General features: G+C 46.4%; 1 protein-coding gene and 2 long non-coding RNA genes across 5 annotated transcripts in view; 1 reads left to right on the forward strand and 2 right to left on the reverse strand.

Moving 5' to 3' along the window:
* The window catches only part of SUSD3 (sushi domain containing 3), a 91709-nt gene that overhangs the window by 24195 nt on the left and 49772 nt on the right, over positions 1-17742 (forward strand). For 2 of the 3 annotated variants that reach the window (XM_029052096.2, XM_029052097.1), the window contains exon 2: positions 9620-9860. The exons of the other annotated variant lie outside the window; for it this stretch is intronic. In XM_029052096.2, the coding sequence (XP_028907929.1) occupies positions 9740-9860 (121 nt within the window). In that variant the 5' untranslated portion in view covers positions 9620-9739. The remainder of the gene's footprint in view (positions 1-9619; positions 9861-17742) is intronic. 3 annotated transcript variants of the gene reach the window in all.
* Positions 6504-7075, reverse strand: LOC103169577. The gene is made up of 2 exons (XR_485767.3): positions 6855-7075; positions 6504-6696 (listed from the first exon to the last, which is right to left on the reverse strand). It is a non-coding gene; the product is annotated as an uncharacterized LOC103169577 (long non-coding RNA).
* LOC114806621 lies at positions 10705-11260 on the reverse strand. Its single transcript, XR_003754676.2, has 2 exons — positions 11056-11260; positions 10705-10905 (listed from the first exon to the last, which is right to left on the reverse strand). It is a non-coding gene; the product is annotated as an uncharacterized LOC114806621 (long non-coding RNA).

Raw genomic sequence — 17742 nt, forward strand, 5'->3', positions numbered from 1 at the left:
ATACACTACCAGAATGATGGCAGAGATGGGGCATTCTGGGAGAGATCGTCTATGGAGTCACTACGGGTCGGAGATGACTCGACAGCGTAGGACAAGACCTATCTGTAATTTGTTTTAAAGTCTGTCTTCTTTCCCTCTAGACTGTAACCCCCTTGGGGGCAGGAAACGTATCTACCAACTCTGTTATATCGTATTCTCCCCAAGCACTTAATACAGTGCTCTGCACACAATAAGCACTCCATAAATCTGATGATAATAATAATAATATTATTATGGTAGTTGTTAAGTACTTACAATGTGCCATGCTCTGTTCTAAGCGCTGGGGTAGATACAAGTTAATCAAGTTGGACACAGTCCCTGTCCCAAATTGGGCTCACATTCATAATCCCCATCTTTTACAGATGAGATAACTGAGGCACAGAAGTTAAGTGATTTACCTAAGGTCACACAGCCGACAAGTGGTAGAGCCGGGGTAAGAACCCATGACATTCTGACTCCCAGGCTGGTGCTTTATCCACTGTGCCATGCTGCTTCCCGATCAGATGCACTCCGTGACCTAAGAGGGCTAAGAGGGAGGGAGAGCTTACATGAGGCAAGAGAAGTTAAGTGACCTACCCAAGATCATACAGCAGGCATGTGGCAGAGCTGGGATTAGAACCTAGGTCTCCTGACTCCTAGTCCCATGGTTTTTCCACTAGGCCACATTCCCTCTCGTGTGATGTACAGTAGAATGCATTCTTAATTGTATTTGTTTCTCAGAGAATGCTGCGATTGGAAATCGATAGACTCTTAGCCACCACCCCCTTTCCAAATGATCAAAATAAGTGAGTCCACCATTTTAAAGCATAATTTTTTTTGTGACTGGCCTAAAGGTGCATTTCCAGTGAACTCCTCAGTTAATTTTCCAACAGAAAATTATTCACTGAAGAGCAAATATGATGAATGTTTCTCCAGTGTCTCGGTTTCAATGCAACCCTCCCTTGCAAGCTTGCTAATTAGGTCATCCATTTACTTCTGATATGCTGTGCCTTGATTTTTCAGGACTACTGGGAAATATGTTGTAGAGGGTTTAGGAGACCAATTCATTTATTTTATCAAAGAACTTTTTTTTAAATGTTTCCTTTACCTTGTTATTTCTCAATTAGTTAACATCTATTTGTCCTATGCGGTTGCAATCTTTCATCATAGACCATGAGTCATGGCCTAGAAAAGTCTTGCTTTTATGTAAATTTCAGGGGCAATATAATTATTTGGGCATAGAAACAATAGACTCCAACACAAATACATTTTTTAAGTTAGATCTAGTGCTCTGCATATGTCTAGATATTTCCATCCTGGGGAAACTGAATAGTGTTGTGAAGACAGTTGCCCCAAGGAAATGCGGCATATGTAGGGGAGACAGAGGGTGGGGAGTGGCTCTGGACCAAAGGATCAGGCACCTCATAAAGAATTTGTGCAGAAACAAAGAGTTGGAGAAGGTTTTTGGGAGAACTCTTTCTCTCTTCTTCCAAAGGAATCACAAGATGTACAAACCAGAGGACCTAGGTTCTAATCTCAACTCCACCACTTGTCTGCTGTTTGAACTTGGGCAAGTCACTTAACTTCTTTGCGCCTCAGTTACCTCTTCTGTAAAATGGAGATTAAATCCCACTCCCTGCTACTTTGACTGAGAGCCCCATGTAGGACAAGGGACTGTGTCCAATGTGAATAGTTTGCATTTACCCTAGTGCTTAGTACAGTGCTCGGGACATAGTAAGTGCTTAATAAATGCCAAAATAATCATTACTAGGCTTAATAAATGCCCAACATAATCATTATTATCATTTTTCAAACACTGTGTGCCAACCACTTTACTCAGTGCTGGGAAAGCATACACGGGTGACAATTAAATATGGTCCCTGACCCTGAAAGAGTTCACAGTCTAAGACTATAAGTGAGGGAGAGGTGACTGGAGGCAGATACTTCAGGAGTGATGAAACAATAAAAAATACAGCAGCACAAAAGGCAAGGATAAATACACAAAATAAAAACAAAACTCAGTAGTGTGCTGTAGCTAGAGGGACAGAATTTCAGGCTCCTCACAGCTCAGAGTGGAAGGGACTCCAATAGGCACAGTGACCACTAGAATAGCCCTCAGTCTTTCTGAGGTTTGTGGAGACCTCTTGCTGCGAGGACCGTACCCTTTCCCACTGGGTTGGTGGAAGGCAGGACGGAATGGAGTCTCCCCGATGGCCCGAGGGGAGCCGAGGTTGGTTCCCAAGAAGGCAGTGTGGTTGGCTGTCTGGCTGTCTGTCTGTCCAATGGAGGGTACACCGAGAATGTGTGGCAGCAGCATAACTTAACCCCAGCACACACAGCACGTCAGGAGCAGAGGCCCCCAAATGACAAGGGAGGGAAGGCAGGGCCTTTCTCTGTTCCTTGGCCTGGCCGTGGCCGAGAGGAACCCAGACCTTTCCTGGGAGGTGAGGCCTCAATCACTGGCTCTTTTGCTGGAGACAACCACCCTCTCATTCACTGTGGTTCTCAAGTTTAAAAATTAAACAAAAGAATCCCAAAACAACTGTGAGATGAATTCGATGCCGACTCGGGGACACTGTTGACTGGGGATGAAATGGGTTCTATTCCCGGCTCTGCCACTTGTCTTCTATGTGACCTTGGGCAAAGCACTTAACTTCTCTGAGCCTCAGATACCTCATCTGTTAAGTGGGGATTAAGACTGAGAGCCCCAAGTGGGGCATGGACTGTATCCAACCTGATTAGCTTATGTCTACCCCAATGCTTAGTACAGTGCCTGGCACATAGTAAGTGCTTAACAGATACCTTCTTAGAAAAATGAAATTGCTCCATGTTTCTGAGATGGAAAGCTGTAAAGAACTGCTGCTGACTCTTCCCCGTGAAGAGGCACCCGCCACTCAGCCTCTTACCTACCGTCAGGGGTTCTTTCAGCATATGGAGTATGTTAAGCCGACTCAGCAGCCAATGGAACTTCTTCCACAGTGCAGTAACAGAAAAGTCATCCTGGTTTGAGGCAGACAACAACTCGCAGAACCTATGAGCGTCTCACACTAGCATGACTCTCAAAACATGGAAATCGTTAAATTGCAAGCTCTCTGAGGGCAGAGATCATGTCTCCTACATCAGTTGTACTGGCCTAAGCAGTAAGTAGACTGTGAACTCGTTGTGGCCTGGGAAAGTGTCTGGAAATTGTTATATTGTACTCTCCAAAGCGCTTAGTACAGTGCTCTGCACACAGTAAGCACTCAACAAATACGATTGAATAAATAAAATTGAGTGAATAAGCACAGAGCTTGGCACATGATCAATAGAAAATGCAAAATATTAAACATAATGAATGCAGAATAAGGCACTCAAATGAATACTATTGATTGATTGGAAATGTTCTGCTGAATGTCGAGTTATTGAGTCAGCCAATACTATATTTGTTCATTAGCAACCAATTAAAGTATTGTTGAAACATTGTGAGCATAGTTAGTAACGGGGTAGAATAACCATTACTTTGGTCTGACTGTAGCTGTCTCCTACAGGTATGTAATTATAATTCTGATTATTATCACTCATTGGCCCATTACTGAAAAATTGTGTCTGTCCACGGTTTTCTTGCCTTTCTCGCTTTAAAAATCAGCATCAGATTGGCATTCCCCCTGGAGCATGTTATAGCATCACCATTTGCAGGAAACATTTTAAAGACTAGTTGTCTCAATCTTCTCTTTCCTACATTTCAGCTATCCAGAAAAGAAAAGGAGATGCCACAAAGATATTCAGAGTTTGTTTTTAATGCCGGTGTTCTTGGAAAGTAACAAGCACTGCTATGTCAGCCCTGCAAATTGATAATGATGGTAATTGGTAAGCGCTTACTATGTGCCTGGTACTGTACTAAGTGCTAGGGTGGATACAAGCAAATCGAGGTGGACACAGTCCCTGTGCTCTGTGGGACTCACAGTCTCGATCCCCTTTTTAGAGATGAGGTAACTGAGGCATGGAGAAGTGAAGTGACTTGCCCAAGCTTACACAGCATTTGTCCAGACCCCACAACTTAGATCTGGGCATATTCTGTGGGAAGTCTGGCTTGCGTTTTTTGCATATATGGTTCCCAGGTGATAGGGAGAACAGTAGATGTGGGGAGCTAATGTAGGGAGTTGGGAATAGCGATCGATTCTCCTGTCAGAAATGCCAACTGAGCCTTCCATGGTACTGATATTTCAGGAACAAGAACCTGCACAGAGAAATTGATGGTAGTGCTAGGGGCTTACTCAGTACCTTTAGCAATCTCACTTCCCCTGCCAATCAAGTTCCCACTGACATCTGGAGTACAACCTGAGTGCAACGGGAAGTGCAACTGGAGAAGCAGCTTGGCCTAGTGGATAGAGCACGGGCCTGGGAATCAGAAGGACCTGGGTTCTAGTCCTGGCTCTGCCACTCATCTGCTTTGTAACCTTGGGCAAATCACTTAACTTCTTTGTGCCTCAGTTACCTTATTTGTAAAATGGTGATTATGATCATGAGCCCCATGTGAGACATGGACTTTGTCCAACCTGATTACCTTGTATCTACCCCAGCGCTTAGAACAGTGCCTGACCCATAATAAGCAGTTAACAAATGCCATAAAAAAACCCCAGCAAGTAAGCAGGCTGGTGTGCAGCCTTGCTTACATAGCCCTGGTGAATGTGGAAAGAAATCATGAACATTTTTGGGATATGTGGAAAAATTGTTAGTTTGTACTCTCCCAAGCACTTACTGCAGTACTCTGCATACAGTAAGTGCTCACTAAATATGATTGATTGATTGATTGTCACAGTTTGCAAGACTGAATTAGAAAACTCTTTCAAGCCCAAGTGTGTATTCCATGGACTCTGCCCAGGGCCTACTAGAGTGCTCAGCAAATGAGGAATGAAGGTGATAGGGATGAGCTTCCATCCTAGTGGCTCTGATTTTTAAAGAGTGTTGGGGGTCTGGGAAGCAGTCCTCAGCTTTGACTTCAGGGAATGAGGAACTGGGAACGCTAAATAAGGAACCCTTTCTGCAGAACAAAGCTGGATGGAGGCGCCACCCAAAGGCAAGAACCACAAGTGAACAGGTGCTGCTCCAGCCCTCTCTGTTCTGGGGACTTCCTTATTTTGTGGCAGTTCATTTTGCAAGGTCAAAAACTTGTAGGCTCAGCCATGTGACAAAATCCAGACAGCATTTGCTGATCATCCTCAGTGGCAGTGCTATTCTCTAGACCAAGTTGTATGCTGCAATAATTTACTGTCAGTCAAACGTAACTTTAGGCTTGGCGATAGACTCTTTTACATAAAACCACGGGTCTATTTTTAATTTCTTTTTTTTTTTGGTCCACTTCTCTGTCTCGCCAATAAACTGGAAGCTCCTCAGGGACAGTGATCATTGGCCCTGCTGTTGTTCTTTCTCAAGTGCTCAGTTTGGGGCTTTGCTCTCAGGTTAGGCTCGGTAATTACCATTGATTAATTGATGGATTGATTGACCGATGAGTGAAGAGATGGCCTTCCTCTCCCTTCTGAAAGGTGACTGAGGAGATAGTTTCTTCCCGCGGTGGGCCACCATGCCTGCTGGGTGGGACAGACCCGGTTGCTTGGAGCAGCCCAGCCTGGGTGGTTGTATTCAGTGCACTGCACATAGTACACACTCAATAAGTACTATTGATTGCTTGACCACATTTCCTCCCTAAATGCCACTTCAGTCAGTGCCACATTTCCCCCCATAATACCACTTGAACACTTCTACATCACCTAAACACTTGGATTTAGTCACACTCTCATAGCACAGATTTGCATATTTTTATACTCTATTGTTTCCCCATTTTTGTAATTAATTTCAGTATCTGTCTCCTGCATTAGATTGTAAGTTCTTTGAAGGCAGGGATTGTGTTGATTATCTCCATTTCCTCTCCAAAGTACTTAATACGGTGCCTAACACATGAGAGGCCTTCAATAAATACTGTCAATTGGTTCGGTTTGAGCCAGTTGGGGCCTGTGATTGTATCTGAGCCCACTTCCTGATATCCCAGTCTTCATGGAGTGTTTGCTTGAGGAGAACATCCCTTCTCCTGATGACTGCCCACTATGTGGGGGTGTCTGCTCCAGTGGTCTCTCCCCAGTCCCCTGATGACCCCATCTGCGTTTGATCCCCACATGGGACGGGAATTGCGTTTGACCACATTATCTTGTATCTATCCCAGTGCTCAGTACAATGTTTGACAATCCCACAGTTATCAATGTGGGCTCCTAATGGGAATAAACATGAGAGATTTTTAAGAGACCAAAGTGAAGGAAAGATGACATCCCTCCCCTCCCCAACTCTGACTGCCAGAGTTCATGGCAGGAAAAGAGAATTGGAGACACATCCGCATTGAGGGCTGGAATCCCCATCTGTGTTTACCGTCACACCCTCCTCCATCCCCCCAACTTTCCCTCTGCTTTCATCCCGATCTGTCTTGGCGGGGCAGAACACGGCCAGGGACACAGCCAGCATGCTCATTGCTCATTTATTGGAGTGTGACGCTCGGTTTACAAATCCTGATGACGTTCTGATTGGTTCATGGTGTGAGTCCTTCCGCATCAGGTGTGTATTCAGCGTCACATTCCCCTAGCTAGAGGTTGGGTCTTCGGGGGCCAAATCAGTTCCTTCTCTGCTGGGGTGCTTGCCTCCTCCTTCGCCGAGCTGAGGGAGCAATGGGAGAGGTTTTGGGGGAAGTGGTTCCAAAGGTACCAGATGCACTGACTGGATGGCACAGTCCCCTCCCAACAACCTGGCATCCCCTCCCCCCCCCCCCGCTCACTACGGAGTAGCCGCAGAGGGTGCCAGAACTGAATGCTCACCTCTCCTCCTCTTTACTCTTTCAGCTGATGGCTTGTACCTTCGTTTGCGGGTCGGGGCCTTCGAGTGATGGGAGCTTCTTTGAATCGAACGCTGAGGGCAGGCAAGCTTAGCCATGGTCGGATGTTGATGTGGTCTCGACTGCCGTTACTTGCGTTTGGGGCCTTGCCTGGCTTCTGAACCCCAATTTATAGCCCCCAGTTACTGGGTAGGACCCAAGGCGCCTGTGGGGTTGCTTTCTGTGACTTCACAATTCACCCGCGGTGAACCGAGGTGGAGGCTGGGTTGGTTGGAGACAAAGGCTAAATTAGAGAGAAAAGGGACAAAGGGCAAAATGGCTCAACCCGTCCCGAGCACTAATTGTGAGTCCCTAGTCAGTTGTCCATTGAATGACTGAGTCGATTGTTCAGCGCTTCAATCCAGACGTGATCGCTCTACCACCTATTGGATCCTGGCCCCTCTGCCTGCTCCCACTATTTGCCAATGCCTTGGGATGCCCTGCTCCTCCACTCACCCGCAGGAGACTGGAAACCCCTTGGGGTCAGTGATCATTGGTTCCGATCTTGGTGACCTTTCCTGGGTGCTCAGTAAGGAGCCTTGCACTCAGGATGGGCTCGGTAATTACTGTTGATTGCCTGATGGATTGATTGACTGATGGCTGAAGAATCGGGCTTCCTCTGCCTTCCAAGAGGTGATCGAGGAGTTGGTTTCTCCCCACAGTGGGCCACCGGGCCGGTTGAATGGGAGAGAACCGGTTGCGTGGAGCAGCCCAGCTCGGGTGGCTGTGTCTAGGGAATGGGTGGCTGACCCATACTAGATTGTATGCTCCTTGAGGGCAGGGATCATGTCAGATAGCTCTGTCTCCTCTCCAAAAGTCTTAATACAGTGCTTCATACCTGGAAAGCTCTTAATAAATACTATCTTTTCTTTATATTTGTTTAGTGCTTACTATGTGCCCAGCACTGTACTGAGTGCTGAGTAACTACAAGATTGAATACAGCCCCTGTTTCACCTAGGGCTCACAGTCTTGATCCCCTTTTTACAGATGAGGGAACTGCAGCACAGAGAATTTAAGTGACTTGCCCAAGGTCACACAGTAGACAGGTGGAGGAGCTGGGAATAGAACCCAGGTCCTCTGACTCCCGGGCCTGATCGATTTATTGAGTTTGGGCCAGTAGGGGTCTCTGTCTGTCTCTGAGCCTGCTTCTCTGTATCCCACCCTTCTTGGAGTCTTTGCTCTCCTGACGACTGTCTACTAGGCAGGGGTTTCCACTGCAGTGATCTCTCACCAGTCTCCTGCTGACCCCTTCTCCTACTACCGCCCAGTCCATACACTTTGCTCCTCTAGCTCCAGCTTGCTCACTGTACCCCAATCTTGTCTATCCACCCCTTTCCCACGTCCTCCCTCTGTCCTGGAATTCCCTCCCCAGTCATATCCCACAGACCACCACTCTCCCTTCCTTCAAACCTTTATTAAGGTCACAGCTTCTCCATGAGGCCTTCCCCGAAAAAGCCCTCTTTTCCCCAGCTCCCTTGCTTGGGCATCATCTTTGTACTTGGATCTGTGTCCCTTGGACATTTGATATTATCCCCACCCTCAACCCCCCAGCACTTATGCACCTATCTTTAAATTATTTATTATAAATCATTTATTTCTATTAATGTCTGTCTCCCCCTCTAGACTGTAAGCTTATTGTGACAGGGAACACCAGAGTTGTATTGTACTCTCCCGGTGCTAAGTAAAGCCCTCTGCATGTAGTAAGCACTCAGTAACTACCACTGATGAAGCACCACTGGTGATTTGCAATCCCCACGTGGTACACGGACTGTGTCCAACCCAATTATTTTGTATCTACTGCGGTGCTTGGTACACTGCTTGACATATAGGAAACGCTCAACCAATCAAACGGTTATTATGACTGCGGACTCCTGCTGAGAACACAGATGAGGGGGTTCCCCGAAGGATTAGCGTCTTCATGAACAACCCTGCTATTAGGCAAAGCTCTTCAAGGTGATTCACCAAACTGGGGCAATTCCTTGCCACCTCAACCATCAGCTGAGTGGTTTAAATTTGGTGAGGTGCCGGCCCAACGGGAAGTTAGGGAACCAGTGTGGCCTACTGGAAAAAGCAGGGGGCTGGAAGTCAGAGCACCTGGATTCTAATTCTGGCTCTGCCACTTGTCTGCTGTGTGACCTTGGACAAGTCGCTTAACTTCTTTGCGCCTCAGTTTCCTCAACTGTAAAATGGGTATTGGATACTTACACTGTGAGCTCCATTTGGGATGGGGACTGTGTCCAACCTGATTACTACCTTGTATAATAATATGAATAACTGTGGTATTTGTTAAGCTATGTGCTGGGGTAGATACAAGCTAATTGGTTTGGACACAGTCCCTGTCACACATTGGGCTCACAGTCTTAATCCCCATTTTGCTAGATGAGGTTACTGAAGCACAGAGAAGTGAAGTGACTCGCCCAAGGTCACACAGCACACAAGTGGTGCAGCTGGGATTAGAACCCAGGTCCTTCTGACTCCCAGGCCCGTGCTCTATCCACTAGGCCAAGCTGCTTCCCCAGCACTTAGAGAAATGCTTGACATATAATAAGCTCTCAACAAATACTATTAAAAAAAGCCATCAAGGACTTTTCACCTCTAAACAATGGTAAGAGACCTCTACTTATTTTTAAAGGTCTTTTGTTTTATTTATATGCCCTTGACTTGCTGAGCATCATTTCAAAGCCAGTAAATATCATCCTGTCTTTCCAGATGATATGGAGTGACTGACTGAATCACCTACTTCAGCGTGAATTTTTCTTCCGGCTTAATTAGGCCTTGCCGTGCCGGGTGGCTTTAAGAAGCCCCCGGAGCTGTGTGTCGTGGGCAGCGATGGTCAGAAGCTGGCCCTGGAGCCGCCTTGGTACCAGCCCTCTGAAACTCTTCCGAGCCACTGGATACGGGCAGAGGAGTCCCCTCCCCAGCCATGTCTGGCACAGTGGAGCAGACTTGCGTGAGTGTTCATCCTGGGAACTGTCCAGGAAGGGCTTGTAGCAGGAGGCACTGGGAGGCAGCTTGGCCTAATAGAACACAGGCCTGGGAATCAGAAGGACCTGGGTTATAATCCCAGCTCTGCCACTTGTGTGCTGTGTGACCTTGGGCGAGTAGCTTCATTTCTCTGGGCATCAGTTACCTCGTCTGTAAATTGAGGAGTGTAAAATGTGAGCCCCATGTAGAACAGGGACTGTGTGCAACTTGATAACCTTGTATCTACCCCAGCGCTTGGCTTAGTGGAAAAATCACGGGCTTGGGAGTCAGAGGTCATGGGTCCTAATCCCGGCTCCGCCACTTGTCTGCTATGTGATCTTGGACAAGCCACTTCACTTCTCTGTACCTCAGTTAACTCATCTGTAAAATGGGAATTAAGACTGTGAGCCCCCACTTGGGACAACCTGATAACCTTGTATCTACCTCAGCGCTTAGAACAGTGCTTGGCACATAGTAAGCACTTAACAAATGCCATCATTATTATTATTTTTACAGTGCCTGGCACACAGTAAGCACTTAATAAGTACCACATCATTATTATTATCGCATACCCGACAAGGGGTCTTTTACAGAGCAGGGTGAAGGAAAATTGATCCTGCCCGCAGCCCCCCCCCACCCCCGGAACTAAGTGTCAGAGTTTTGAGATATGCTCCTGCAGTTGGGGCTGGAATCCTGCTCTTTGGTCATCCCTGTCAAACCCTCCTCCGTTCCCCCACCCCACATTTGCCCCACATCCATCTTGGGGGGCAGGGCTGAGAGGCACGGGGCAGGACACAACCAGGGGCAGGACACAACCAGGGCAATACCAGTGTTTTCATAGTCCATTTATTGGAATGCTACATGTGGGCTAAAGATGGTGCTGATGTTCCAGCTGGTTCAGGGCACAAGTTCTTCCCTGTTGAGAGTGTGTTCGGTGTCACAGTCCCTCTGCCATGAGTTCTTCTTCTGGGGCTGGCGGTGACAAAATCAGAAGCTTCTCAGCCAGAGGGTCTGCCTCCTCCTCCTCCGAGCTGAGGGAGCAAGAGGAGATATTTGTGGGGGGAGGTGGTCCTAAGGCACAGGTGTGCTGGCTTGATTGCACAGCCCCCTCCCCGCAACCTGGCACCCACTCCCCCATCCCCGCAGAGTAGCCGCAGAGGGCATCGGGATCGAATGTTTACCTCTCATCTCCCTTCTCTTGGCTCTGCTTGTCAGTGGCTTGTACATTCATCTGTGAGTAGGGAGCTTGGCGCATAAGAGGTTTCTTTGAAGCTTGCGTAGAGAGCATGGGCGCTTGGCCATTGCCAAGTCGGGATATGACGTCCATCGCCTGTCAGGGGCCTTGCCCGGCTCCTGCACCCCAATTTACAGCCCAGGGACACTGGGTAGGAGCCAGGGCGTCTGTGGAATTGTTTTTTATGTCATCACAATTCACCCCCTTGAATGGGGTGGGGGGCAGAGGCAGAGGCCAAGTTGGGGAGAAAAGGAACAAAGGGTAAAATGTCTCGACCCGATCCGAGCACTTAGTCGTCCCTAGTCAATATTCCATAGAATGACTGAGTTGATTATTTAGGGCTTTAATCCAGACGTGGTCGCTCTATCACCTATTGGATCCAGGTCCCTCCTCCTGCTCCCACTATTTACCAATGCCTTGGGATGCCCTGCCTCTCCACTCACCCGCCAGAGACTGGAAACCCCTTGGAGTCAGTGATCATTGGCTCCAATCTTGGTGACCTTTCCCTGGGTGCTCAGTAAGGAGCTTTGCACTAAGGATGGGCAAATTACCCATTACCCGATGGATACCGCTGATTGCCCGATGGATTGATTGACTGATGGTTGAAGAGACGGGCTTCCTCTACCTTCTGAGAGGTGACCAAGGAGATGTTTTTGCCCCACGGTGGGCCACCGGGCCGGCTGGAAGGGACAGAACCGATTGTGGGTGGCTGTGTATAAGGGAATGGGCAGCTGACTCTATTTCCCCCCCACAAATACCACTTCAATCAGTGCCACATGCCACCTCAGGACTTCCACCTTACCAGATGGCACAGGCAGTCCCTCGGTCACATTGCACATATTTACTCGATCGCTCTACTCTGTTGCTTTCCCCTTCCTCTAATTTGTTTTAGTATCCATCTCCCCACTTCATTGTAAGCACCTTGAGGTCAGGGATCGTGTCTCCTAACTCTTTTGTATTCTTCCAAGTACATAGTACAATGCCTTCACTCAGTCAATCAATCAGTGGCATTGACTGAGCACTTACTGTGTGAGGAGCACTGTACTAATCTTGGGAGAGTACACTACAATAGAATTGGTAGACAAGTTCCCTGCCCACAAGGAGCTTACAGTCTAGAGGGGGAATAAATGCCCAGTAAATGCTACTGATTGGCTATTACATTGCATGTAAAATCCCTAACTGTCAAGTCATAAAACATGATAAAGGGAGCCGTTTTTTTGTTTTTGTTTTTATGGTATTTAAGTGCTTACTATGTGCCAGGCACTGTACTAAGTCCTGGAATAGATACAAGCTAATCAGGTTGGACACAATTCCTGTACTATATAGGACTCACAGTCTTAATCCCAATTTTACAGATGAGGTAACAGAGAAGTGACTTGCCTAAGGTCACACCATAGACACTTGGCTGAGTTGGAACTAGAACCCAGGTCCTTCAAATTCTATGCACAGGCTTGCATGAATAAGGGAGTTTTGACCCAAAACTAAGGGAGCTCTTGTTCCTGAACCATTCTTCAGCGAATGATAGTCATTTAGTTGAAATTTAGATTGTGACTAAAATCATTTATCTTTTGGTGCTTTATCTCCTGTTCTTCTCTTCAAGATGGGTGAACTTTTGTCTCTTGCACTTTCCCAAGTGTTTAGTACAGTGCTCTGCACATAGTAAGTGCTCAATAAACACCATTGATTCATTGATATTCTGGGAATAGTGGAAAAAAACCAAGTTTCCCAGAAATGTTTTATAGGTAGGGCTCTCCAGTTGCTCTTTTGCTTTAATATGTATCAGCAGAACATAAATCCACAGCTTGCTGACAGTGAAACCATATGGTAACTATTTTGAACACATTGGTACTGCTCTGCAGATCATCTTGGCTGTGCTTGGGTGGAAGAGATCGAGATTTCATTATTTTGCATTCTCAGAGGGCTCATTTTTCAGACTTGAAGCTCCTTCAAAAGCCTGTAGGGTTTGTATATGATAAACCCTTGGTGGGGGTAATTTTGATCCATTCTGGTGACTTTTATTCTAGGATGGTCTTTGGTAGGGACCACTGCATATGCAACCTTTGGAGTAGATTCAATGCATTTTGTTAGCTTTTTTGAAAGCAAGATTCTAATAGCTTGGGCTAACAAGTTCTATTTACACAGATGTTACACAACCACCCATGCACTACTTACTAATTTGCCTGAGCTCTGAACTGTAACCAATCAATCAATCAACTAGTCAGTCAGTGGTATTTATTGAGCACTTACTGGGCAGAGTACTGTACTAAGCACAAAGGAGAGTACAGTACAACAGTCAGTAGACACATTCCCTGCCCACCAGGAGCTTACAGTCTAGAGGGGGAATCAAAGGTGGTAATTGAAGGCATGGGGCAAATGAGTTCTCCAAGGGAGTGGGTGTAGATGGAGAATAGAAGGGGATCCAGAACTGAACCTTTAGGGACCCCCACTATCAGAGGGTGGGAGGGAGAGGAGGAACTAGATAAGAAACTGAGAAGGAATGGTCAGAGAGATAGGGGGAGAATCAAGAGAGGACTGTGTTAATGAATCCAAGGTTGGCCAAAGTTGCAATGGGAAGGGGGAAAACTGCAGTGTCAAAGATAGCTGAGAGTTCTAGGAGGATTAGGATAGAGTGGAGGCTGTCAGATTTGGTGAGAAGAAAGTCCTTGGTTACCTTAAAAAGAGCTGTTTCTGTGGAGTGAAGGGGGCTGAAGCCAGATTGTTGAAGGGGATCTAGAAGAGATTTGGAGGATAGATATTGGAGACGTGGATGTAAACAAGTCTCTCAAGAGGTCTGGAGAGAAATGGTAAGAGATAGCCGTGTGGTCAAGGGGGAGGGTCATTTTAAGATAGGGGATACATAAGCATGTTTGCAAGCAATGAGGAGGAAGGGGAAGAAATCAATCAATCAATCAAGCAGTCAATCATTGGTACTTATTGAGCACTTACTATGTGCAGAGCACTGTACTAAGCACTTCAGAGAGTACAACAGTGTTGGTAGACATATTCTCTGCCCACAGTGAGAAATGGTGGCTTAGTCAGGCAGGCCTCTTGGAGAAGATGTGTTTTTAATCAGGTTTTGAAGGTGGGGAGAATAATGGCCTGGCTCTGACTGTCCTGAAGGAAAAAAGTCTGGAAAGCCTCCTTTTGTGTAGAATGTCAAGCATTCTCATTCATCTAAATAGGGTGCTCTCTGGCCTCCTTCAATATAACTGAAGATTCCATTTCAGTATTATACCTTTCATTGAGAGATTTGCATCTTGTCATTAGAGAACTCAGAGTTTTTCAACTACACATGGACTTCACCATCCAAATTATGCAGAGGCCATTGTAGGAGGCCCTCTTGTTCCTTCTTGAACCAGTTTTCAGGCAAAAAAGTGAGTTCAGTTTAATCTAGTTAGTTCTCTATGTTTGTTTATGTGAACTGAATTTTTGGAAATTCACATCTTTTGAAAACACACAAAGTCTATAACCGTTACCCTGATTATCCTTGGAGACCTTTACTACTCTCTAAGGGCATCTGAGCAAAATGGACCTCACTAAAGTGTAAAGGACCAAGCACCATCTTTTATTATCCACCAGTTGAAAAGATTGCCTCTTGGCTGTTTACAGACTTTATCCTCCAGTTGGTTCCCACAGACAGGATCTTATTGGTGGGCACCTCTGCCAATCAGGTCTGTGTCCTCTGATTGGTTCCCTCAGGTGGGGGCAGCTGTGGTGGAGTGGCTGCCCCCCCAGGGTTCAGGTGATCTGTGTCTCTTTGAGGTGGGTCAGTGGTTAATTTCACGCAGTGTTTTACAGTTTATAGTCACTGTAGCTTTATTAAAATCCACATAAAAGAAGCTAAAAGAGAACAGGGCTTCTTGTTTCAAACCAGTTTTCAGGGGATAGTGGGATCATAGTGGGATACACAGAGACCAAGAGAAAGACAGAGAGAAGGTTTCTGAAAGATCAAAATCAGTGTACTTTCCCATCTCCGCCACCCCGCCACACTCATCTCCTTCCTGATCTGGGCAGGACTGCCGTGCCTGGATATCCCTCCTCTCCACCCTTCAAAACTGACTCCTTAAGCCATAAACCCAAGCCACTGTCATTACCACTGTGCTGTTAGTGCTATCAAGAATTTTACATACGAATCCAGAATGCTGTGTAAGCTGGTGGGTTGTAGACTTCTTTGTAATGCTGGCTCTTCTGTATTTCTTTTCCGGGAAATGGAGGGTAAGTAAATTTCCTGGTAAATTCTGAATGTGAACATGTCCCTTTCATAGTGAGCCCTTATTAGTCCAGCTCCCAGCTCCCAAGCAGTGGTGATTCCTCCGTATCCCACAACTGCTAGTAAGTGTGAGATTTAAATTAGAATTTAGGCTGGAAAGCCTCCAAAATAACTCTCCCTTGACCCCACCACACCCTCCAGTTATTGCCCCATCTCTCTCCTACCCTTTACCAAAATCCTCACTGCTTCCACTTCCTTCTCTCCAACTCTCACCTTAACCTCCTGTAATCTGGCTTCCTCTCCCTCCACTTCACTGAAACTGCCCTCTCCAAGGTCACCAATGAGCTCCTCTTTGCCAGATTTAACAGACTCTTCACATCAAACAGACATACCTCACTGTCTACTTTAAGGCACTCAATCTGCTCTCTCCCTCTTACCTAACCTTGCTTCCAACCCACTATAACGCAACCCACACATTTTGCTTAGTCCTTAGTACAATGCCCTGAACACAGGAAGTACTCAATAAATGCCATTGATTGATTGATAGAAATGTAACCCGCTTGGAACCGAAGCAGTGTGGCCTAGAGGATAGAGCACAGGCCTGGGAGTCAGAAGGACCTGGGTTCTGATCCCAACCCTGCCACTTGTCTGCTGTGTGACCTTGGGCAAGTCACTTCACTTCTCTGTGCCCCATCTGTAAAATGGGGCTTAATACTGTGGGTCCCATGTGGGACAGGGACTGTGTCCAACCTGATTAGCTTGTATCTACCCCAGTGCTTAATACAGTGCCTGGCATATAGTAAGCTCTTAACAAATACCTTTAAAAAAGCCAAAACTATGAGAGGTAGTATTTAAACAGGAGTTGTATTATCTCGAAAGTCTTTCAGCAGCAAATACTGGTTTAAGTTTAAACCCAAGTTCCTATCATCGATAGGAAGCAAATCCAATTATGGAATTAGCCTGTGGGAGGGGTAGAAGCAGCGTGGCCTAGAAAAAAGAGTACGAGCCTGGGAGTCAGGAGTCTTGGGTTCTAATCCCAGCTCTACCACTTGCCTGCTTTATGACCTTGGCGAAGTCACTTAATTTCTCTGAGGTGCAGTTTCCTCCTCTGTAAAATGGGGATTCAGTACCTGTTTCTCTCCCCCTTAGGAGTTAGGGACTGCATCTGATATGCTGATATTGTATCTACCCCATGTTTGGAACTTAACAAACACCACAATTGTTGTTAGTGCTGGTTAAAGTTAGATAAGGCATATAAACTCCCCGAGGGCAGAGACTGTCAATTTTATATTGTTTAATGTATATCCCTAAGGGCCTCCTTGTCCATGTCTCCCAACTGCTTAGGACACTTTAGTGCAGTAAGGGAAGGGTAATGAAACAGACAGAAGTTGGGAGGGCCTGCTGGGGCTCTGTCCTCAGTGGTGAAGTTTTCTGACTGAAGAACACCCGTGGACATCTCAGTTGGTGGACAGTCTCAACAGGAATACTGAAAAGAGCTGGCCATTTTGGGCAGTGAAGACCACGATGGCTATTGAGATGACTATCCTGACCACTGTCAGCTGGTCCGTAGCACTCATTAGAGCACTGGAGTTGGATCACTCTGGCCATAAATGGGCATTGTGTTCTTGTGGACATTTTGCAGCGTGCACTCCTGCCAGCCTTCTCGGTTGTTGCACTCTGTCCCAGTGAGAACACAATTGGCTGGGGCAAGACGGTGCAAGTGGCACTGCATAAACCACTAGCACTATAATCAATTTCTTCACGTGGATTCTCCATCTTGAAGTCTCAGGACTAAGATGTCTGCCATTCTCAAAAGGAAACTTCATTACACTGCTTCCATATCCTGTAGTTGCCCAATAAATATTGATGATGGTGGCCTAAAAGAGATGTGTAAAATTTGTAGGTTGTGAAAATCAAAAACATACACAATCAGTCTAAGCAGAAGATAAAAGAAATATCATCGGCGGATGGAGAAGATAAATTATGTTAAAATTAGAACAAATCAAAGAGCATGGACCTGGGAGTCAGGAGACCTAGGTTCTGCCACTTGTCTGCTGTGTGACCCTGGATTAGTCACTTTGCTTCTCTATGCCTCAGTTTCCTCATCTGTAAGGTGGGGATTAAATACCTGTTCTCCCTCCTATTTAGCTTGTGGAACCCCATATGGGTCCTGATTTTCTTGTATCTGCCCCAGGGCTTAGTACTGTGTTTGGCATAAAGTAAATGTTTAACAAATACCACAGTCCTCTTCCTCCTCTTCCTCCTCTTCCCCCTTTTCCCCTCCCCTTCCTACTCCTCTACCTCCTGCTCTTCCTCCTCCTCTCCCCCCTCCCCTTCCTCCGTCTCTTCCTCAGTGCTTGGTACATACTAGGCACATAATCAGTGCCATTATTATTATTGAAGGAAACGACGGAAACAGGCATC

This window comes from Ornithorhynchus anatinus, chromosome X1 (genome assembly GCF_004115215.2).
Source record: "Ornithorhynchus anatinus isolate Pmale09 chromosome X1, mOrnAna1.pri.v4, whole genome shotgun sequence".
Taxonomy (NCBI): Eukaryota; Metazoa; Chordata; class Mammalia; order Monotremata; family Ornithorhynchidae; genus Ornithorhynchus; species Ornithorhynchus anatinus.